General features: G+C 39.6%; 5 protein-coding genes across 6 annotated transcripts in view; 2 read left to right on the plus strand and 3 right to left on the minus strand.

Moving 5' to 3' along the window:
- LOC110069359 (galanin receptor 2a-like) overlaps positions 1-2,547 on the minus strand; it is a 7,074-nt gene extending 4,527 nt beyond the window's left edge. The window contains exon 1 of the mRNA XM_089287317.1: positions 1-2,547. This exon is cut by the window's left edge and continues 4,296 nt beyond it. Within this exon, the coding sequence (XP_089143443.1) occupies positions 955-1,941 (987 nt within the window). The 5' untranslated portion in view covers positions 1,942-2,547 and the 3' untranslated portion in view covers positions 1-954.
- Positions 1-23,029, minus strand: part of LOC110069377 (Fanconi anemia group C protein-like) — a 32,026-nt gene extending 8,997 nt beyond the window's left edge. The window contains exons 1-13 of one of the 2 annotated variants that reach the window (XM_089287277.1): positions 22,871-23,029; positions 21,960-22,050; positions 21,047-21,258; positions 20,487-20,551; positions 19,962-20,058; positions 19,758-19,804; positions 19,302-19,372; positions 18,462-18,529; positions 6,319-6,405; positions 6,115-6,170; positions 5,362-5,461; positions 4,847-4,922; positions 3,905-3,980 (exon numbers count right to left, since the gene is read on the minus strand). In XM_089287277.1, the coding sequence (XP_089143403.1) occupies positions 3,905-3,980; positions 4,847-4,922; positions 5,362-5,461; positions 6,115-6,170; positions 6,319-6,405; positions 18,462-18,529; positions 19,302-19,372; positions 19,758-19,804; positions 19,962-20,058; positions 20,487-20,551; positions 21,047-21,258; positions 21,960-22,050; positions 22,871-22,945 (1,121 nt within the window). In that variant the 5' untranslated portion in view covers positions 22,946-23,029. Of the gene's footprint in view, positions 1-3,904; positions 3,981-4,846; positions 4,923-5,361; positions 5,462-6,114; positions 6,171-6,318; positions 6,406-18,461; positions 18,530-19,301; positions 19,373-19,757; positions 19,805-19,961; positions 20,059-20,486; positions 20,552-21,046; positions 21,259-21,959; positions 22,051-22,792 lie in introns of both variants that reach the window. The other variant, XM_020776896.2, reaches the window with a different exon arrangement.
- LOC110069379 (uncharacterized) lies at positions 10,186-11,685 on the plus strand. The gene has a single exon (XM_020776899.2). It carries the CDS (start codon positions 10,280-10,282, stop codon positions 11,219-11,221), a length of 942 nt encoding a protein of 313 aa, XP_020632558.2. The 5' UTR covers positions 10,186-10,279; the 3' UTR covers positions 11,222-11,685.
- Positions 13,148-14,588, plus strand: LOC149113652 (zinc finger MYM-type protein 2-like). The gene is made up of 2 exons (XM_089287311.1): positions 13,148-13,560; positions 13,646-14,588. Exons 1-2 carry the CDS (start codon positions 13,148-13,150, stop codon positions 14,487-14,489), a joined length of 1,257 nt encoding a protein of 418 aa, XP_089143437.1. The 3' UTR covers positions 14,490-14,588.
- LOC110069378 (uncharacterized) lies at positions 15,008-16,108 on the minus strand. Its single transcript, XM_089287318.1, has one exon. It carries the CDS (start codon positions 16,051-16,053, stop codon positions 15,070-15,072), a length of 984 nt encoding a protein of 327 aa, XP_089143444.1. The 5' UTR covers positions 16,054-16,108; the 3' UTR covers positions 15,008-15,069.
- Positions 23,030-23,051: the final 22 nt, after the last annotated feature.

A 23,051-nucleotide genomic window follows, 5' to 3' on the forward strand; every position in this document is an offset into this window, starting at 1 on the left:
AATCTCCCATATCGATTTAAATACCTACAACTTCCAGTAATACATAATTGTGATCACTATTGATCTATGTAACAGCACCAAAACTGCTCCAAGAAAGGAGATAAAAAGAAAGAAAACTTCTCCTTAACTTACATCATTAGCTATATAGACAGGCCAAATACCGTCATCATCCAATGATAACATTATTTTAAGCCAAGTTCTAATATAGTCTGCCGGTAGACGACTCTGACTAGCTCATGACATGCAAAATATATTTATCATCGCATCCATCTCAAATTATTTTAGATTAAAATTTTCTCTGTATTTTATGTTTTAGCAAACGATTACAGTGAAATCTGTCGAAACAAGTAGTCTCCCTTAAAAATCAGAAGTATTGAAGAAGTATTAACTTGTCTTTTCCAATGGAGACCTTTTGGAAGTATCTTATATACTAGTTTAGTTGTCCCAGTTTTTAGACAATACACTTCATATTAATACGCTTTACATCTTTTAAATTTTTCTCACGGATTTGACCAAGATAACTATTATATATCTTATATACGAGTTACTGAACTCTTGTATATCATGTATACTATTAGGGTTATTCCGGTTTTTAGATAATACACTTGATATCAATACGCTTTACATCTTTATCGTTCTCGGGGCATTGACCAAGATAATTTTCCATAACCTCAGGTCGAGAAATTGTTTCAAGATTGCATTTGCATCTTTCTCACAACTGCCGTTGATTGATTGTTATTGTTACCTTGGCTTGCAGCCTCGTTAACATTTGCACCTTATCTCTTCGTACAATAGTCTGAAGATTGGAGAATCTCGTTAGCGACCTATACGGATCACTTTTGACGTGCAAATGATTTCGTTGTTAATGCCGACAAAGAGAAGAGTGACTTGAATTGTAAAGAGCTCTGCTTAGGTGTTAATAGGTATATCAAGTAATAAGCGCGAAGTGTCCTTTCAGGTACATCCAAAACAGTTTTTAAAGCCAGTTTTCAACTCTTTATGCAAGCTACCGTATAAAAGAGGGTTTATTGCGCTATTGGCAATGGGGAAGATGTTAGCGATGGTAAAGATGTACAAAGAATATTCAAGCTTCTTTAAGCCGCCATAAGTAAGCCAGAAAAACACGACGTGTTGAGGAAGCATGCAGATTGCATACAAGATAACCAGACCTGTTAACATCTTAGACATGTTGTTCTCTCGTCTTCGTCTTTGTCTCACACTGGCGTTCATTACGTTTGCAATAGAATTGCCATCGTTGTTCACGGTCGACGAACTTGGCAAGACGCGAGCACGGCTCTGCTTCACCTTTACAACTGTAGCTATAGAAAGAAGAGCGATTACCACTAGTGGAAGTGCGTACTGGATAAGGAAAATAGAAACCCAGTAGACCTGACTGTAGGGCTTGCCAACCGGCCACACCTCGTCACAGAATACCTTGTCTTGATACTTGGCGGTTTTCGCCACAAGAAAAACGGGCAAGCCCGTGAGTAAAGATGACAACCAGATAACACTTATCACAATAGCTGTTGTCTTCACGGTCATTCCGACGCGTACATGAAAGGGGCTAGCGACAGCCTTGTAGCGTATCACAGCAATACACAACAGCGTTTCCACCGTGGAGCAAAGACACGCTGGAAGGACGGCGTATGAAAGCTTACAAACGGCATCACCCATTTCCCAGCTGTAGTTGTTCTCGAAGAAGGAAAGCTGGGTCGGAGCGTAGAGCGCCACGAATATCAGATCTGCCGCTGCAAGGTTTAAGACCAGAAAATTGGCTGTAGTTCGTAACCGCTGTTTCACAAGGATGGCTAGACACACCGCGCCATTTCCCAAAATACCGAAAACTAAGATCGTGGAGAAGAGGATGCGAAAAACCCATTTCATAGTTGGGGTGGTCAGGTCGCTCCAAGCATCAGGTGAAGACGAGTTAGTTGAACTCATGTCTTAATGTGTCAAGTATCTCAAGTTAAATCGGCCAAGACACTGGTCTCTAGGATTTCAGCTTGATCAAGATGAACGACGATCTCCTAAACGATGACCTGACCTTGAGAAAGTCACTCAAGCAAGAGTAGGACTTGAGAAAATCAACAAGGTTGAGGACTTCACGCTGATCTCAAGAAATACGCATTCTTTAAAATGACAAAATGCCCAGCACGCGCAGAAGAGAGGTGCTCTATTTAAAAGCTTTATCTTTTCATGTAGCCATCAAGGCGACTCGTTCTTTAGTGTGACGGAAACTTTTAATGATCAGGTATTTTAATAAGAGGTACAATACAACAATATGCGTAAAGATCACTATCTTGTCCCCGCCTTTAATCAAACACTGAATCTAAAGTTAAAACAGTATGACTAATTGTTACACATCAGCACGACAGAAAAATTCTACTCCGCACATATGACTCGAAAGAAGAAACATCCGAGGAAACAAGTACTTAGAAGGCGGCTATCTTTAGCAATATCTTGAGACAATTGGCGGCTGCTTGAAATGCAAGAGGAGTGAGATCTGTATCACCTGCCGATCTCTCATGAAACTTGTGGTTATTTGAATAGAAACAGCACCGCACATCTCATATAATCAGCTTCATGTCATCGTTGTTGGGTACATGAAAAGGACACGCTGAAAGCCCGATTCTTAAAGGCCATTTGTTACCTATTTTTGTTGTTTTCAAGTGCAGAGTATCTCCGTATTAGTCTATGTAGATCGTCAACTACAAAACGCCTTCGTAAAAAAGCAGCCACACAAAAAGAAAAGACAGCCCTTATGATCTGGTTAATTTATAAGCTGTATTTTTTTTTATTGGCAATCTGAACTGTTCAGAAAAATATTAAGCTCTACTAAGGCTTCTACTACTATCTGGTTACAAAAGCTATTTTTTAAATCAGCGCTTTTTAAAAAAAATACCAGCAACATGCCATTTTCGATATATTAAAATTTTAACTTGGGTCCGAGGATTGGTAGAATAAAACAAAACAAATCACATCGAGGTTGAGGAACGAATAATTAATTCCGTAATTTTATTCCCCTAAGCCTTGGCGCCAAGTAAGAATTTTAATATTTTGAAATTGACATATTACAGCTTTAACGTGCAGCAGGAAATCTGCTTACAATTTTACAATTATTACGTTTTACAACTTTTTCAAAATAGAATGTGCCTTAGCGACTTGTTTAAATTGAATATTTGCGGAAAAAGTATTTAGTTGACCTTAACAGAAGCCAGTGCGTCACAGGTAAAGTAGCGCGATTTTTATTTACATCTACAATGTACACAGCTTTGCGATATTTACAGAAGGGCACGTGACGAACGTGAGACATGCGTATGAAGAGAACTGGTCCCGAGTATTCCCGATGACCATCGCGCTCCCTTCGATTTTTACCGAGAAAAGACTTAACTATCAATGGATTATTTACAGAAGTCGGAGTTATTTAAATAATCATCGGACCGGCTAGAAAATCTGTATTTCAGACCAGAAAGGTTGCTTCTGAAGTAATCTCAAAGAATCACAGATTCTTAGATACACTGGGGTGCGGTAATTCCGATAATAAGGCAAAAGCCAGCGATAGAAGCTTGCTCTCAAGCAAAGTGGAGAGGTATAAAGACAAACTACAGAAACTAAAGTGGTATAAATATGGAAATAATACAACATAAAATGGCCTGTTAAAATAACAAATCGTCTTTGAATCAGTGACATTTTTACTGGCTAAAACAACCGAAATCTTAAAATATTCACTAAATGAGATAGAAAAAACTTTATCCAGTTAGTAAAAAAATAGAGTGGTGTAGATTGGGAAGACTGAGAGGGAATATCGACCACGAACTAAGAAGACCTTCTGTTGAGTAGTTATTTGAAAATCAGCGGTGCATTCAAAATTAATATTTAAAAGTAACGAAAAGATGCCACACACCTTTTCGATAATTTACTTGTTAGCTGTTCCAGTTCCATATGAATACTTTGCAAATTGCGAAGAATGGAATCTTTATCTGGAAAATATAAAGCACAGAATAAAGATTAGTTCCGGTTTACTCTTTCCGCCATTTTGAACAAGAAAAATAATCATGACGTAAAATACAGTGTTGTATCAGTGTTGACTACCCTACACGACTTCTACGGTTCGTGACATTTGTACATTTGCCGTTCTCTGTTCGGTCACTCGACCTTTCTTGTCGCTTCACTCGTGTTCATGAAGGGCACCCCACGCCGTGTAATAAGGAGGAATTTTAAGTGAAGTTGAGCCGTTAGATCGTGCTATGGCAAATTTTTTTATAGGTCATAGGTCTGCGTGTTATCTGCATGTCGACTCGTTGAACCTGACACCTCTGTAATTTGCCGTGTGTTTTTGCATTTTTTAGGCTCATTTCTATTGCAAAATATGCTTTTATAAGTCTCCATGAATTTGCCTTTGAGGGACAAAATAAGAAATTTACCGTGAACATGTTGCTTACTTGCATTCTATATTGTGACGCCGGGCCCGGCTGTGATTAGAACTGTTTGCAAGCACAGTAGGTAGATCCTTATCACGGATATCATATTTGTTCTCGTACGATTTCCTTCGGAGACGCCGTAGCTTTACTTTGAGAAAGCTATACGTTTGTCTAGTGACATTCTTATGTTTCTTGCAGCTATCTCATTGAGCTTATGTTTCTCTTGCTCGATGTATAGGTTTATTCCTCCTTTGGTTGTTCTGGCACCACATGATTCAAATGTAGCTGTTTACGCGCAAGTCCTGTTGACTGTTTTGCGTGTTTTATATGCCATTGTTCGGCTACTTCACACCAAAAAAGTTAATTTTTCTTGAAATACATACGCTGCTATAACTTCTGATATGCCTAGACACAGAAGGACTTACCTGGTGGATTTATCGCCATTTTTCGAACAAGCGCAACACAATAGTCGGGAAACAAATCAGAAAATGTGGAAAGAACCTAGAAAAAAAGAACACTAAGTAGAGGTAAAAAACTAAGGTATAATTTTCTCTAAATTAGCTAACTGTAGAGTTTTTGGATTACCCTACCCCCACTCAGTCAGTCGAACCACATCTTGACGTTCAATGAGATAAAAAAAAAAGAGAATCTAAGAAACTAAAATTAATTCGTTATAAGCAGTGTATCGATTGGTACAGTTTTTGTTTCAACAGAATGGAACTTTTCTCATGATGCGCCTGTTAGCTTGCGTTACCATTGCATTTCCTGTTGGCGTGACAGGATTTCCACTGAACCTTAAGGTTTTGTAGGACTGGGTTTCTTGGACCGCTACATATTAGCAGTAAAAACATGTGTGACATCAACACGACTAAGTGTTAGGCCTACACGTTTGTGTTAACTATAGGTGGTTCTTTTCCCGTCACGCAGCTACCTCACGCACCTGTGGACTTCCTTCTTTACATTCCTGGACGCATAATTCACCAAAGACTGACATGAGCTTTGCGACTTGCGTATTCCCATCAGATTGGGTCAGAAATAAACTGGATAATGAAACAGTAAAACTTAATGTAAAAAAACTGCACTTCGTTTTCGTTGATCAACCCATCACAAAATCAAACGTTAGTAAAGAAATAATGAACGATAGAAGAAAGGCGTCAACGAATGGGAAAAATGAATAAACCTTAGCGCCGGGGGAGGGGAGGGGCCGTTCTTTTCTAAGGGAAGTCGCGTGGAGGGTTGCAAATTCCGGATTTTGGTTTCACTTATGCTGTTTAGAACAGAACGGTAATGTTTTTAAAAATTCAAACAGGATAAAAATTGAAAACTGATGAGATAGAAAAATGTCACAGTGTAGTCTTGTGAAAAATCACAACCGTTTCGGGCATAGCCCTTCTTCAGGATGAAAACCGTTTAAAAATGTTCGGATCACGCGGCTGTTCATTTGAAAGTAACGTAGGGAAGCTAAGCGCACGGAAACTGGACGCGCGCGCGCCGTTTATTTGAAATGGAAAACATCACTTAGGCCCTCGGGCTACATAGTGCTTAGCCTAAAAATGACTTCCATTTCTAATTGTTTCCATCTGACATTAACGCCAGTGCACTTCCTTAAACCTCTTACAGCGATGTCAGATAGACTGTACCAGGGAGAGTTAAAGTGCTCTGCGCAAATGATAAACAACCTGAATCTTCTCACCTCAGAAGGCCAAACGCTACTGCAAAGAGCTCTGGGTTCTCCACGCAAGCACGAGGCTATAATTTAAAAGAAAAATATGATCAGCAAGACTTTTATCGTGGTCATTAGCTACATGTACAACGCACAATAAGAGGGAAAATGACTCTAAAAAATATCCAGGATTGTCACACAGAACTGTGGTAAATAATCATATAATATATTTACCAATTCTTTTGAACAAACGACATCCTTCAGTTGCTTTCTGGAAAAGTACGGCCGCCTAAGGGTTGATATCTCCAGTAGATTTAAAACCTAAACAAACATCAGACACACCGTTTATAACTAATTCAATTAAATAACAATTTGTACAAGAAAAATCGCTTAAACCTACTGAAGGGACTTTCTTTTTGAAGCCATGCAAATACCTAGGAGGATACTCCTAGAAACACTGGGTGGGGTATGGGTGGAGTTCGTATAAGGAAGTTAGCACTGAGCCCATTCTTTGTAGGCAGTTACGTGGAAATCATGATCACGTTCTAATCCACATTAGTAGAATTCTACTAGTATACTAATGCAAATGCTTCAATCTGATTGGCTGAGCTACTCGCACACTATCAGCCATTATTATGCAACGGCTGTCGGTCGCCTACGAAATGGCTGTCAGTAAAATCCCGCGTGTAAGAACGTAGCAGATGAAGAACCCACGCATCTATTTCTAGGAGAACAAATTCAGCCTGGAAAAGTTCTTATTTGGTAGGCAAGTAATAATTACATTGTATAATACGAGAAATAAGACTGAAGGCTTGGCAGTGATACAGTTTAGGATACAGTTTTGTCACGCATGTACTACAACAAAGTTCTACTTACGTACAAATTTCCAGGTCTGGCTGAATAGGTTCTTATATATTTGACTGATTTGAAAACATTTTGCATTCAAGGAGTTTAATACCCTGAAACACACTTATCCTAAACTGTATTCAGCCAGACCTGGAAATTTGTACGTGAGTGGAACTTTATTGTGGTGCGTACATGACAAAACTGCATTAGAATCAAAATGACCATTAATCACACTCCATGGACTTCCGGTGTAGAGCTGCTTAGGAGAAGATTACTGGGAACGAGTCGGGCTTGCATAAGGCAAAATCAGCCAACCATGAGTGAAGCCATTCTTCATTACGCATGCTAGCTAGTTTGTGAAAATCATTCTATTGATGACTAGACTACGAGTGGTCCCTCTTTCGCTTAGTCCGTCAACCGAGACCGTAAATAAACCGCGAGGAAAAAAAGGCCGCGTGAAATCCTGGGGGCGAGACGCGGGTTCTCGCAGCCATTTTTTTCTTGCGGTTTTCTTTCGCGTCGCGCACGACGGACTAAGCGAAAGAGGGACAACTCGTAGTCTAATTGATGACTTCCGTTCGTGTGTCAATAATGTTATAAAATAAATTATGAATAACTAAGTATTGGTGGTGGTCTTCAGATTTACAAGAACAGTGAATCAAACGTCCGTCTGGTATACATGTAAGCGAATGCACTTCACTCTTTTCTTTATAAGAATTTATTTTATAACAATATCGAGGCTGAAATTTGCGAATTTTAAGCCGACCATTTAAAAAATAAACCCGATGCTGAGATTTTAAAAAGAATTTGATTTTTGAATGTTGAAAATTTGTAAATACAATGCAATTATATGTTCTTAACTAAACCGTGTACAATTTTTCCCTTCTCTAAATGGCAAAACCAGCCAAAAAACAACAAACTCAGCACTAGCTTTATGCTCGATGCTAATAACAGTTCTGCAAGAAATTTCGTGTCATACCAGGCTTTGTTGCCTGCAGTCTGGCTCCAAAATTACTTCAACGCCATCAAAGTCATGATAGGACAGATAATCTGACATTTTGTCGGCAAAGTCCACAGAGTGTTTTCCTTTAACTAATGTAACAGTATTCACAAGTATATTTTCAGCCTAAAATCGACAGAAAAATAAGGATATTCAACCTGGGCCGGAAAGACAATATTCTTATAAAGAAAAAGAGTGTAATCGAGGATTTCATGGCCACGAAACACTGAGCCAGATACAGTAAATCCCGATTTCTCGAACCTCTTGATAAGCCTCTCGAACCAAAATTAAATTTGTTTCCCTCTCCTCAGTCGAACACTGTAATTTTAACCCTGTTTTCTCGAACTACCCGATCTTTTCAAACCAATTTCCGTTTCCTTTGGAGGTTGGAATAAGCGGGATTTCACTGTACTTATATCGTCAAACGATTTTTTAAAAGAAAATGCGACATTTTGGTGTAAGCCAACTTTATAATTAAAAAAACACTACATTTTATTTTCTCCTAAACCGCAATAAGTGAAGATGTACAGAGGTATCCGGTCAGGTTTACCCCAAGACTATTAGCCCTTAGCCTGTTAGCCCTCATAAAGAAGTCGATTAGCCCCCAAATAAGAGTTGCCTTTTAAACTAAATTATGCTTTCTGCATGGATGCCCCAACGAACAGCCGAGCACACGAATTCAGAACATACCGCTCAGTCATCACCACAACAGAACCAAAATCAAGGTACTTGAAATTTACTAACACAAATTACCTTTCAATATTACGCCCTCGAAAATAGTGGCCACCATTGTCATATTGGCGAGAATAATTTACTGAATTTTATGTAAAAGACAAGTTTTATTTGACGAACAATCGGGTCGGGTTGGGGGCTAATGGTCTTTTCTTGAGGGCTAACTGGCTAATCGACTTGGGGGCGAAACGACCTACATTCTGTGGAGGAGTAGCTGTTTTAATGACCTGGAACAGAATCGTCTCTCTCTAGCTGTAACTGAATCTGCACTTGTAGTTTTCAATTTTTTGCTAGTGCAAAGTAAATCAGAGGGAATTTGGCAAATATGAAGTGGAGTTAAACTTCATGAGTTTCTTCAGTCGCAAATCGCAGCATTTGTAAACCATAGCTCGTGATGAACGCCCGACAAGAGTGGACGGTGATCCATTCCATGTTGTGTACACTGCAGCAATCTAAATGGCTCAACAGCTTCTTGACCCGCGGAAAAGATTGATGTAACATGAATCTAACTGCTCCCAGTTAAGTCTTATATCAAAAGTCACAATATATTAAAAGAGCCCATGTTTATCTCCAAGATAGTTGGCTTCCTGATAAAATCAGGGTATACTGTTTTATAGCAAAGGAAGTAACACTTGAATGATAAAATATTATTCATATTTATTGAATAGAAATAAACATTAATTAGACAATTGCTAAGTAAGGTTATAATAACAGTTGTATTTACTGGAGCCAAACTATTGTAATGTATATAATGTACTATAAAGCTAGCAAAATATAATACTTCTTGGCATGATCCTACGAGAATTTTTGGCTTTTGAAGCCTTCAGGAAATAAGACAGTATAATCATATGCGTTTGTAACTAAATTTGTGACAAGGCTTAAAATGTTTGATACTAGCAAAGACTAAAGTCTTTTAAACATTTTTAGCCTTGTTTGAAAACTTTGTTATAAATATGAAACGAATTTCATGGGCATCTACGTTTGTGTTGTCTATATATGTAGGTAAATTTGATAGATTTTCTGTCTTGATATTCAGGTGCTCTTGAAATTTTTTGAGCATGTGTTTGAAGGGCCTTGAAAGAATTACTTCTGACGGGAGATTAGGAGTGCTTTGCAATTCTGCCAAGTACTTCGAACACTGAATCTTGTCAGTTATGTACGAATAAAAGGCTAAAACAGTACGCAACCGAGCAGAACACACGCCCCGCTCACACCCCTCTCCCTCCCGCTGAAGAAAGCAGAAATACAAGGGTTCCATTACACGTTAGTGCGTGAGTGCGGAATACAATTTTCCAGGAATTCAAAATACATATATTTTTCAAAAGCGATCATTTGTTACTTGCTAATACATTCCTTGATGAATTCTGACGAAGATCAGGTAACAAACTGAGTTCTTTTTCCTCGTCACAAGAGTCCCCGTTCCAAATTTTGGCCGCGCGGAAACTGAAGCGGAACTTTATGAATTGCTTGACAAGGATTAAAAACCACAAAATAAGGGAAAATGAAAAACCGGTAAAATTTGAACCCAGTGTCTGGTTGCCGCTTTGGGTATAAGCTGTTCATTTTAAACAGTTGCACAATGTGAACGACTGAAGTGTGAGTCTAATATGAATATAAATGGTTGTTTCGAAACTGCAATTTAACTCACGCTCCTCCTCTCCGCTCTGGTGGTCACGCAATTTCCGTGTATTCGATTGCCCACGTCACCGGTCCAGGAGTGCCGCATTTCGAAATTCTGCCTGCCTTGTTGAAGGTAAAAGAAAGATGGATTCAAGCAGCTTTGAAAATATCAGGCGTGCCGTGAAAAAACGAAACCCCAAGAACAAGAAGTTAGACGCGTTGAAGTTGACTCTCGCCTGTTCTTATGGAAATCTATCGGCCGAGCAAGTCGCTCAACTTCTTCCGGAGTTTTCCTTTGATGATGACAAAGAAAAAGCTGTCGAGGTTTGTGCTCCGCGGATGTACAGCATCACATGCGAGCAAGCGGCGATCATATTGCGAGGTTTCTCGTTCGATAAATCGAAAATAAAAGCCTTGGAAGCTATTGCTTGCCATATCACTGACAATAACTTGGGCGCTTTGGATAGCGCGCTCCGTTTTGCGAGGGACAGGAATCGCGCCAAAGAAATACTGATGAATCGATCGCAACCAGGACCAAAGGTTTACCCTGGTGCTGGACCTCCGCCCGGGGGTTTCCCTGGGATGGTTCCCCAAGCCGAAGGCTACTTCTCACCAGCACCGTATCCAAGACCGTCACCTTCCCCGGGACAAAGCCCTTATCCTGGAGCAGGACCATACGGGGGGATGTGTCCTCCAGGACAGCCCCCCTATGCACCAGCAGGCCAAGGGAAGGCCCCGCCACAGTATCCTACTGATACAATGCCACCTTCCACAAGTCAGTTTCCTGGTGGTGCTATGGGTGCAATGCAGGGGATGATGGATGCTACAGCTGGTGCAAAGATGAAGGGAATGAGTGATATGTTTGGACCTGCCCCACATCAAGGCCAGCAATATCCACTACAAGGGGGAAGTTATCCACCCCCAGGAGGGTACCCCTAGCCGGGGTATCCATATCAACCCCTTACTACGTTTGATGAGGAATATTCTACAAATCGTTATTTGTAGTTTAGAGTTCATGAAGAATCACTACAGTTTACTATGAATCGTAACATGATTTGGAACTGACTGGGAGTAAATAGATAGATAGATAATCTTTATTTCAACACGTTAAAAATTCGTCAGCTAAATAAAACTACTAATAGCCGAGTAATCCTATTAAGGGACTGCAGAGACCATTTTAAGTGGTGGGACTAAAAAATTTGGGCAAGCATTAGGGTTCCGCCATTTATCATGTATCTACATGTCATCATATTTACAACCTCGATATAACAAAAAACTGGGAGAGCTTAAGCCCTATGGTGATTTCCTAGCAAAATGGGACACTTAGAAAAAATGATAAGAATAAATAACATATAATTCTGCATAAACCATTATGTCAGAAGCAGGCAAAAAATGAAAAATAATGATTCCTGATCAGAGAATAAAAAATAGATTTTAAGTACTTGTTTGCATTTATGGTTGTGACATTCAAATCAAACAGTCAAGAGGCAAAAAGTGGGTCATCTTCACTTTCCCTGCTGTCTCAACTTTCCCTTGCCTCAACCCAGTACTCCTTTGAGGATAGACGACTCCATCAATTAATTCATATGAATAAACATAATTTGAGCATAGTAGTCTTTAGTTTATAATACAGCAGTTTATAAGCCATAATGGTGTTTGAGTTTCATGTGAATATATGGTGTCTTAAACCTGTGCCCAAGGGTAAATCATATTTTAGACTCACATGGTAATAGTTAGAGCCTTTTCAAACCAAGTTTCCGCAAAGAAAAGGCCACGGGAACGTACTGTTAGGTTGGGCCTTAGCTTTTCACTAGCAGCCCTTTTCTTTTGGAACCAACTTGCCAGATGAACTTTCATTAAAAACCTGGCTCTCTAAATGCGTTTTAATTAAGCTATTTAAACATGCTTTTAATCTAGTATAAGTTTTACTTTGATTTATACGTCTAGCTACATTAATCTATGAGAGACAGGTTATACTAGTTTAGAAAATTATCAGTATTTTTGTATAGACAGAGTTTTTGTAAAACACGGTTTGATCACTTTATTAAATGAATTTTTTGCTCTATAAATTTATATTGTTAACTTCTTATTACACAGCCATTTAAATTTTCGAATAGCATAGTTTCTGGCATGTCCCAAATGTAAATTGACATCTAGCTATCGGCTGGAGCCCATAGGAATATCGACACCCTTTGATAAGAATGCCCAATGTCATGATGGTACTTGATTTGTTCCAAACTGAGTTTCATCGCACTTAGCCAATCAGAACGCATCTATCTACAAGCGTCGCATAAAGATTAATAACAATTGTTGTAAGACATCATGAGAAATCAATTAAATTCATTTCTAGACTAATAAAAAAAATACTATAATCAAACGCTTCCACGAAATCTTATATTTATTTTCTTTAACGGATATTTGGAGTCGTGTCACTGAAAGATTAATAAAAAATCAACCTCTATGCAAAACGTTCCCCACGAATGCTCTTGTTTGTTGAACAAACATGTTCCTGTTGAACAGGAACATTTCAGGTCCAATGTCAAGTAATAGATCAAAAACGAGTGCGAGTTTTTCATCAGGGGTTCCAAACACCGAGAAACAGATGAAAGCACGACGCCGAAGGCGGAGTGCTTTTATTGTTTCGAGGTGTTTGGAACCCCTGATGAAAAACGAAGCACGAGTTTTTGAGCTGGCTTCTCAAAGTAGCATGAGAATTTTTTTCGAAGAATAGGTAATTAGTAGGCGTGCTCAATAGGCTATTGTCTGTTTTTTATTCATATGGTAAATGAAATGAATCTTTTATATGCGGCCATGTGGGCAAGTTTTAAAGGTTGAATTTTTAATAAATTAACATTATGCCGCGTGATGGAGATCGAGTGGAGATCAGAACGTTTTCGAGTTCCAAAACCCTCTTCTCAAGAAAATGTTTTGGTGAATGATGCTGTTCCAGTTTCAACTAAGTATAAAAACAAGTGGGCTGTGAACATTTTTGCCGAATGGCAGAGGTTGAGAGAGGTTAAAGTTCCGGTATTAGATTGTGGCGGTCTCTTCAAGGACTACGATTTACACAATGTTACCGCTGTGAGTGTAGATATTGCTGGAATGGACGCTCTGTCGCTGAACTATTGGTTGTCAAAATTTGTGATGGAGGTAGCTAAAAAGTCCGGTGAAAGATACCCTCCGAAGTCTGTTTATGGTATCATTTGTGCCCTCAAGCGTTATTTGGAGGAGAAAAATGGATCAGAAGCTTTGAATCCTCTGGACGCTAGTGACAAAAGGTACTTGACAACTTTTAGACCGAATTGGTTAGTAATTTAAAATGCACTGTTTCAGGACTTTAATTTTGTGTGTTATTTTTTGTAGGTTTGTCCTTTTCCGACGTTGCTTAGATGCCGAGATGAAGAATGGCGTTCGAGAAGGGCTTCACATTAAGTGTAAGAAAGAGGAAAAGGAGTTTGTGAGCGAGCAAGAAGAAGCAGTATTCTGGCAAAAGAAATTGCTGGGAACTACATCAGCTAAGTCGTTATTGAACACGATCTATTTCTACAACGGAAAAGTTTTTGGGTTGCGCGGGGGAGATCACAGAAATATTGTTGTAAACAACTTTGAAATTGGTCCAAATTTTATTAAGTTTGAAGAAAATGCCTCTAAAACTTATCATGGAGGTCTTTGTGATCTAAAGTATGTGCCGCGAGTGGTCAAGCACGTTTGTCATTCTATTGAGGAAAAGCACGAGCCGTGCCTTGTTGAGATATTCAGATTGTATGTAGGGTTAGTTGAGACTCATGCAAAGGAAGTTACTGCATTTTACTTTAAGCCATCAAAAACTAGGTTCGCATTCGATAAAGCGCCCGTAGGCATCAACAGCTTGAACAAGATTTTGCCTGACATGTGCGACGCGGCAGGCTTTAAACGCAAAACCGCTCACAGTTTGCGCGTTACTTGTGTTTCCTCCCTGTTCAATTCTGGGGTTGAAGAAAAATTGATTCGCGAAAGGTCGGGGCATCGTTCTAATGCATTGTTGCAGTACGAAAAGCCTACAGAAGAAAATGTGTCTAAAGTTTCAAAGATCCTAGGTCCAAGTGTTGTTAGTACAACTACATGTTTTACCACAGAGAAACAGGATCAATCTTTAACGGATGTTGTTTTCCAGAAAGGAAAATTCAAAAACTGTACAATTAATGTAACGATGTCTAAGAAGGAATAATATGTTGCTGTATTGTTGTTGTAAGCAATGATTTAAGCGGGAAAAATGCTGTATTTAGAATTATAATTAAGACTGATTAAAATTCAAGTTTCTTGATCAGTGTCTTGATCAGTTTTTGAACTAATCTACCGTGTGTTGATCGGTATGTTCATTGGGTATCAACATACATGCACCTGACCCAATTGATGCGAGCTGATTGGGTCATCAGCTCATGAATAATTAATGAGTTTGAGAATGATAATTGGCAAGTTGAAAGAGAGCCACGAGTATGCATTCAATTGTAATGCATGGTCTCCGCTTTCATCAACACTGTGAGAGCGAACAAAAGCATTCGTTAATTAAGCGATCTAACTCTCCTTCGTTGTATTCAGTTTTTGTTTATGGGAAAGCGCTACATCACAATTCAAGATAAATTGATACGTAGATTGTGTAAATCAACATTAATACAACGACGTTATGTGAATGTACCACTGACAACCTTTATGCACGATAGCTTCTCATGTGTGTACAAATGTGTGTGTGTGTGTGTTCTTTTATTAAATATATTCACAAGTTTTTCACACCTTCATGTGATCGCATCTCAGTTTTGTGTTAATTTCTCACAACCGTTATGTACATCCGGGTTTTCTTGTGGCTCTTGATTGCCATCCATTGGAAATTCAAAGCAGTCTTCCCCAAAGTAAGAAATCAAAAACGTCTTCCAATCATTCTGTACTGGAAACGAAAACCCTTCGAAATTCATTCTCTTTAATGGATAAATCGAGCTGCTTACATTAGTTAATACAAAGATATCTATCATGAGTCCATCGTGCCATTCGCAATCATAAACCATACAGTATTTATAACAACTGTTTCTGTCACGGAGTCTTGGGTTCCACGTTCGTTCGTAAAAACCTACTATCTCATGCTTGTCGAAATCAGTCGGATCTTCTGGATTCAGTGGAGGGTCACTTATTGAGTTCTGAAAGAAAATATCACCTGGTAGCTCCTTCGATACATTTTGGAAAAATTTAATGTAGTCCTCCATGGGAATTTCGATATCAATATCATAATCCCAGGGTATGAACCCATGATGTCTGGCAGCACCGAGTAAAGTGCCATACGCTATCCAGTACTTGATTCCGTGCTTCTGCGCGAGGAGATCGAAGATGCGTAGCATTCGTGTTATGACGAGCTGTGACTGGCGATTAAGAAATTTTGAGCAGTTACGAATGTCAGGGCATTGAAGTGTGCCGTCGATAAAGTCGCATCTTCCTCCAAGTTCTGTGTATAACTTGGGACACATTTCACCCCATTCAAACGAAACTTCGCAGTGTCTTCCAGTGCGATTGATATGATAAGGAGGTTCCAAGATTAAATTTTCGTTCTTCTTGGCTGGAAAGACTGCCGTAGAATCAATTTCGCAGTGTTTTCTAGCACGACTGATATAAATAGGAAGCTCCACGCTCAAAGTTTCGTTCTCCATGGCCGTAGAATCAATTTGGAAGAGAACAGTTACTAGTATATATGCAGCTATCGCTAGACCGAACAGAAAGACTATCCTGCGTTTCCTCGCTCGGAACATTTTACGAAAGGCAACTTGAAAGACACCTCATCTAAGGACTGATTGATATTCTAGTTAAGATTAAATTTCTCGCTTGAATGGCATTCTGTCACCAAAGCTTCAAGACTTTAACTAACGAAGAAATCATTAACATGACAGTAAGTGACAGCATGTGTTTTCTGTGATGTGGAAAAATACATTGCAACCTTCCTAATCGAAGGAAAGCTTTAAATAACATCTTACGAAAAAGGTAAACAGACACCAGAGCCGGAGGTAATAATAAACTGAAAGGAAGATTAAAGAACAACACGAGATTCAGGTGGAGAGAATTAAAACTAATTAAGGTTTAATCTCGGTAGACACATTATCGTTGATTCTCTGGGAGAAAATTTAAATTTCTATTTGTCCAAAGAAAAATGAAAAATGAACGTCTTTGTAAACATGAGAAGCAGATAACAAAAAGGTTTTGAATTTTAATTTCCACCTGCGCTGCTGAACAAAATCATTTCCAATATATTTTACAACTGGTTTGGGTTTTCGGTTTTACTCGTCCTATTTGCACTTCACGTTTGTGACAGCTATCATCTGATCAAGCGAGTGGCCGCTTTAAGATCTCTATTTATCCAAAATAGAAATCCAAAATGAACTTGTTTGTATATATTATGAGAACTGGATACAAAAGTTTGAATCATAATTTTCACCTGCTGAACAAAGTCATTGTCAATATATCAGACAATTGCATTCGGTTTTTCTCGCCGTAGTTGCCCTTGATTGGGCATGCACTGACCACTGGATCTCGTTATCGAGACTTGGCTATAGAAAGAACGAAACTTGCGTTCATTTCATATTTACACAGGTGGTACAACAGACATACGCATCTATCAGCGTTTCCGTGAACAACTTAAAAACAGAACCTTGAACATAATGCGATTACGTATTAGCAGATAATTGGTTCTTGTAACAAGTGAAAGTTCTCCGAGGTCGACTCCCAGATTTCTAGCACAGGTGATCGAAACTACTTCAGGTTTTTCAACTTTAATATTAGTGAGACGAAACTTGGCCAAGTTGTTGTCTTGTTCCGTTGGGGACCTCGTCTTTCCTTTCTTCATTCAACTTTCGTTTTTCAGAGTCAACAGTCAAGGCTTCGTTTGATTCATAATTCCAGCTAAAGTGAAGGTACTATTGGCTATTATGGACGTAGATGTCAACATCTACTCGAAAGAGCGGCGGAAATCGAGCCTAGGTATACCTGCTGTCCTGGTTGATCGTTTCACAAAGTAAGAATGTTCTTTACCGTTTAAAAACAAACAGGAACAAAAAGTGGAGTCATCGGTACGTGTTCCTTTCCACCTTTCCCACGACCCTGTCGAAGAATTTTCATAGCGCCTGTCTGGTCATTCAAATTATATAAAAATGCAATTCAACTTTCAGGATTGCCGTTAAAACATCCGTTGTCTTTGCTAAAATCCTCATTATGACAGATTACGAATTTAATGATCGCAATACACCGAGGTAAAGGCTGGTTTCCATATGATCGCAGACGATCGCGGATCGCGGATCGCAGATCGCAAAAAGTTCTGCGATCGTCTGCGATCATATGGAAACACACTTCTGCGATCGACTGCGATCCTGCGATCCTGCGATCGTCTGCGATCAACTGCGATCGTGCGATCATATGGAAACCAAAGTTCTGCGATCTGCGATCGAAACGTATCCCATAATATTTTGAATTGCGACTCATGATTCAACGCTTCTTTGCAAGAAAGCAACCGCTTCTTTGTTGTAAACATGCCTGGCGTTGAACAAGGTAACGTTAGTAGCGGTAAATTTATGGAGGAAGTTGGCGATATCAGTGCGTTTACCACCGTAACAGTAAAGATTTCAAAGACAAAAACAAAAAGGCTAACTGCTGGGAAAAAAAATCGAGGAGAAATTTAATTTATCGGCGGCTGAGGCGGAGGTCAAATTCCGCAACATAAGAACTGCGTATGGTCGTTATCTGAAGTGAATGAAAACTCTACCTTCTGGATCGGGGCGAGATGGAGTGCCAAGGGAATTTCAAAATAGGTTGACTAAAAGAAGAAATAAATTTCCTTGCAGCAAAATTTCCTCCTCGACGTCCGCCATATTGTTTGCTGCGATTTTGCCGCCAGCACAACGCGCGTGTAATTTTGACAGTTCCGCTGTCCGAAATGTACGCAACAGTCGGCTCTGCGGTCGCTTGCGATCGTCTGCGATTATATGGAAACAATTCTCGTTGCGATCGTCTGCGATCTGCGATTCGCGATCCGCGATTGTCTGCGATCGTCTGCGGTCATATGGAAACTAGCCTTAACATCCCATAGTGATGATTCTCTTTTTTCTCGTCACCTGTCTGCGTAACGATGTGTTGATACTGTAACGAGAAATTAAATTTTGATCGCTCTTACCTCTGATTCGAAGCTCGGTTGGTGCCTCTTCCACAAACTCACTCGTGAATCGTATGATAATAACAGTCCTACAGGAACAAGATACGTTATGCTTTCCTTTTGCGATGTAAAATATTATCTTTGATGCCCCGTCCACACTATGCCAGAGAAACTTGAAAACACAAACAATCACCCGTCATTTTGGATTTGTGTTTGAGGAAAACTCGGGCAGGGAAATCACGTGATTATCGTGACGTCATCGTTTTTTTGGAAAGCTCCGTTTCTAAAATGTTTTCCGTCCACACTGAAACGCAAAGGCGGCATTTTTGAAGAACGTTTTCGAAAAGCTCCGTTTTCGTGACGGATTAGTGTGGACGGGGCCTAAATAACAAAAAATGACATGTTCTGAAAATGAGAGTGTACTACTAACTAACTGGAGAAAAAAAATTAGTAAATGAATATAGTAAACCAAACTGTAACAAGGATAGTTTAGAATGGGGAAGATTGAAAAAGATTGTGAACGATGACCATAAGAAATTTATGCGGTTTTCGTCCTCCGCAGTTACCCTTAATTCAGATCACCAGGAAAAAGAGTGGTGCTTCTGAGGGTCAACAGGAGAGTTTCCTTACCAATGACTTTCTACATTACACTATATTTAGCGCACATAAACCGACGTAGTATTGGAGTTCGTACCCCACCTGGGCACGTTACGGGTGCAAGATTGCTGCAACCTAAGAGCCAACTCTTCAACTATGGCTCAACTACCGGCTATCGCCCAGGCCTCTGTTTTCGTTAACGATTTCATTAACGCTGTTACACGAAAGGTTTTATTGTTTGTCCTCACTGAAATTTGAACTTACCTTTGCTGGAAGAAACTGCTTTCAAAAACTCCTGCGAGACACCTTCCCTTATGACGAAACCTTCATGGGAGCTGCAAGATATGAAAAATTAAGTGACGTTTTTCAAGTGACCCCCCATATATATTGGTTTACAATGGCGAGCTGACGGCGACCAATTATAATAGTCGGACGCCACGCAGCAACATAAAAAATCGAAATAATTCAAAGAAATCGCCGAGTCCGCATATTTTTACCACCCGATCGTCAATGCTTTTCACTAACTCTTACGACCTTTCCACGAAGATCTATTGATTTTCCGAAAATCTTAGACAATCAAACAAGGTCTGGTCCATAGCGTTTGTCAGCACTTGGCTTAATACGCTTCCAGATCCACTTTCTCAAGACATGAAAGTATTGTAAAAATCAGCCTAGACAAGCATTTATCGAGTTTGGGTAAAAATACCAGCCATTTCGTACCTTGACATCAAATCCAAACTTTTTTGACAGCAAAGAATCTTCTCCACCTGTACCGGCATACAGAAAATGAAACGATGAAATGTTAGCTTGTATTTTTCACAGTGTAAAATCACATGAATGGACAAAACCGCACCTTCCGAACTAAAAAAACCTTTCAATTATAGTTCACTAAGGAAGAGTCATGTACTAAAATAGCAAACTTACCAAAGGTTTGGCTTGTGCTACAGATAGAAGGGGTAAGCAGAATTCAGACAGTTCCTTGAGGCATGATCCTGATATTAGTTTTTGAGGATAACATTCTCTACAGCGAACAAAGAAAGATAATGTACATGTAAAATATACTAGCCTGCGTAGCAAGCGATCCCATACAAAGAGCTTTCCGCATTCTTTCCACGCGTAAATTGGAGCGGGAGCAAAAACTCGACGAAGCTCACCCCACTACCCCCTGCTTCGTCGAATTTTTGCTCCCGCTCCAAATTATCCGCGGTCAGAATGCGGAAAAGCTCTTTGTATGGCAACCCCTGCTACACAGGCTAAAAATATACCAAAAGTTGCAGTTGGTAGTTCAAAAGGCATTTATGGGAGAACTTCTACCTATAGAGATGGGAACTGAGGGACAAGGTAATAACTAACTACATAGAAAGAGCTTCAACTTTGTAATTCATTAATACTAGCTTGTTTCCAAGTGAGTGCAGTGTATTAAATTATGACAAGTCAATGATATCATACCTCTCCTCCAAATTCCACGTAAAGCTCCTCATTACTTCCAGATCGTGACATATGGATGACACCAGCTTATTTAAAAGAATAGAATGTAGAGGTGGCAGATAAATGGACTATTTGCTGGGTCACTGAACAACTGCCTGACTGACTGACTGACTGACTGACTGACTGACTGACTGTGACTGACTGTGACTGAGTGACTGACTGACAGATGGACTGACTGACAAACTGACTAACTGACTGACTGACTGACCGTGACTGACTGTGACTGACTGACGGACTGACGGACGGACTGGCTAACTGGTCGACTGGCCGACCGACCGACCGACCGACCGACCGACTGATTGACTGTGACTGAGTGACTTAGTGACTGACTGACTGACTGACTGACTGTCTAATGAATTGAATGAATGAATGAGCAAACAAAAATTAATGGCCAATTGAACAGGACAAATGAATGGCTATTACAATTAGCTGACTTACTGAATAAATATACTGATGGACAGACTACAATCTGTATTTCTAGCGAAATTGAATATATGACATATTAAATAACTTGACTTTACCTTATCCAGCATCATTTCCATAGACTCCTGAGCAGTGTAGCCCCAGAATTCCCCAATATGGTGTAAATTACTGTTTTTGAGCACAGGTGTGGTTGCTCGTCTCAGCTGGGTCTGGGCCCAACCTTTTGCCTTCCTGTTCAGATTCCTTCCTTGAACTCCAGAAGAATTTGCAAGCATTAAACTGCATCTCACAATACTCTGAAAAACTTCATCTGTGTATCAAGCACAATCAAAAAAGTAATGTATGGCTTGGGTTGCATGTTCTTGCAAATGAGAGACATTCATGGTCATCTACACAGCCAGGTCAGCATTATTCTGTACTATACATGGGTTATTGACCAAGTGCAAGGTCAAAATGGCTGGACATTGGCCAAGTTCTTTTTTTGGTTTTTTATGGACCCAGATGGAGTTGAGGTCCTTAAACGCTCAAAAAATGAACAAGGCCAATATCCAGCCATCTTGACCAAACAAGTTTGGTCAATAAAGCATTTGTTGTATGGAAAAAGGACACTATTTTCTTGCTGGACACAGTGGGTAATCCACTCATGGATTAATAAGCCATATAATAAGCCCATTAAATAAGCCTAAATACTGAAGCTTTTCCATGGTTATCCTGACTTTTTGTTTTAACTTTCAAGAGAAAAATTATTTTAATCTTTAGTTTGACTTATTGGCAGTTTCTAGAAGTTGAGGGTTCACAAAATTGAGGTTCCATTGTACATCACTACCAGTAGATTCTGTTACCTTTTTATCGACTACTTAGTTTAATTTAACCTGTGTATGGTATAAACCTCATTTTGTAACCATGATGACATACTCAATCTGTGCCAAGAATGTACTCTACGTGTTAAAACTGACATGAGATGTTTTGCTGCATGTATACATGTGACTTTTCCTCTGTGTACTTCCTAACCTGATAATTTAATAACTGTGTTCTCATACAATTGACCAAGAAGCTTTCCAAGGCTTGGAAATTTCTGTAAAATTACTTGTGCATCACCAATCTGCAAAGAAGCAACATAATAACATCCTATATCATTTTTTTTTTTTTTTTGATGCATATATAGTCAACATAAAAATCCTCCTTGCTACATTTCTGACAGAGAGAGTGTGATGGCCTAACTGTTAGTGCGCTGGACCCCAGATCAAATAGTTGGGGTTTAAGTCCTTGTGAGTCCTGACCAGGGTTGTTGCCTTGTGTTCTTGGGCAAGACACTTTACTGTGATGGTGCCTCTCTCCCCTCAAGTGTATAAATAGGTGCTGCCAAATTTAATTCTGGGGGTTTAACCTGCCAATAATTGGACTAGTATCCCATCCAGCGTGGGGGGGGGGGGGGGGGGAATAGAAATCCCCCTTAAGTAACTTAGAGCTAAAGAAACTACGAATCATTCGTATGGTCACTTCGCCTGACACTGCTGCCGCTATTTTTTAAAGTTGAAGGGTGGGCACAGAGAAAAAAGTGAGTTTGGATTACAACATCTTTTTTAGCCTGTAATGGTTTAAGTTTCTTTAAAAGTTTCTGATTCCCTGATTTCAACACCTTTCAACACCAACTATCCCTCTTCCCCACCCCCTCCCCCACTCCTCCCTGCCCCCTCGTTCTATTCCCCAAGTGGCAGTGGAGAAACTGACCTTTTTCATAAGAAAGAAAGAAAAACATCCATACGGAAGAGAAACGCTAAATGTATAAATCGATCTTTAAAAAAGCAAAATCTGTAAGTAGTGCAAGGAAAAGTTCTCCCTACCTCTTCGCTAAGATCTTTCTCAAGTCTTTTTAGGAAACTTGACAAATCATGAACGCATTCGAAGGTTTCCCTACACACCTCTGCAGAAGAAGCTCTTCCCCATTTTTTCGCAATGTCATACCATCTCTTCACGTCCTCCTCCGTCAACGACATGATCAAGTCCGTAAAGGGATCGTAAAAACGCGCTGTTCGGCCGCCATTTTGGTAATTTTGACTGATGGGAGGAAACTGGGAAGAAGACGCCTCCGCTTACAGACTT

Source organism: Orbicella faveolata, unplaced genomic scaffold (genome assembly GCF_042242905.1).
Source record: "Orbicella faveolata isolate gen_17 unplaced genomic scaffold, um_ofav_v1 contig_14, whole genome shotgun sequence".
NCBI lineage: Eukaryota > Metazoa > Cnidaria > Anthozoa > Scleractinia > Merulinidae > Orbicella > Orbicella faveolata.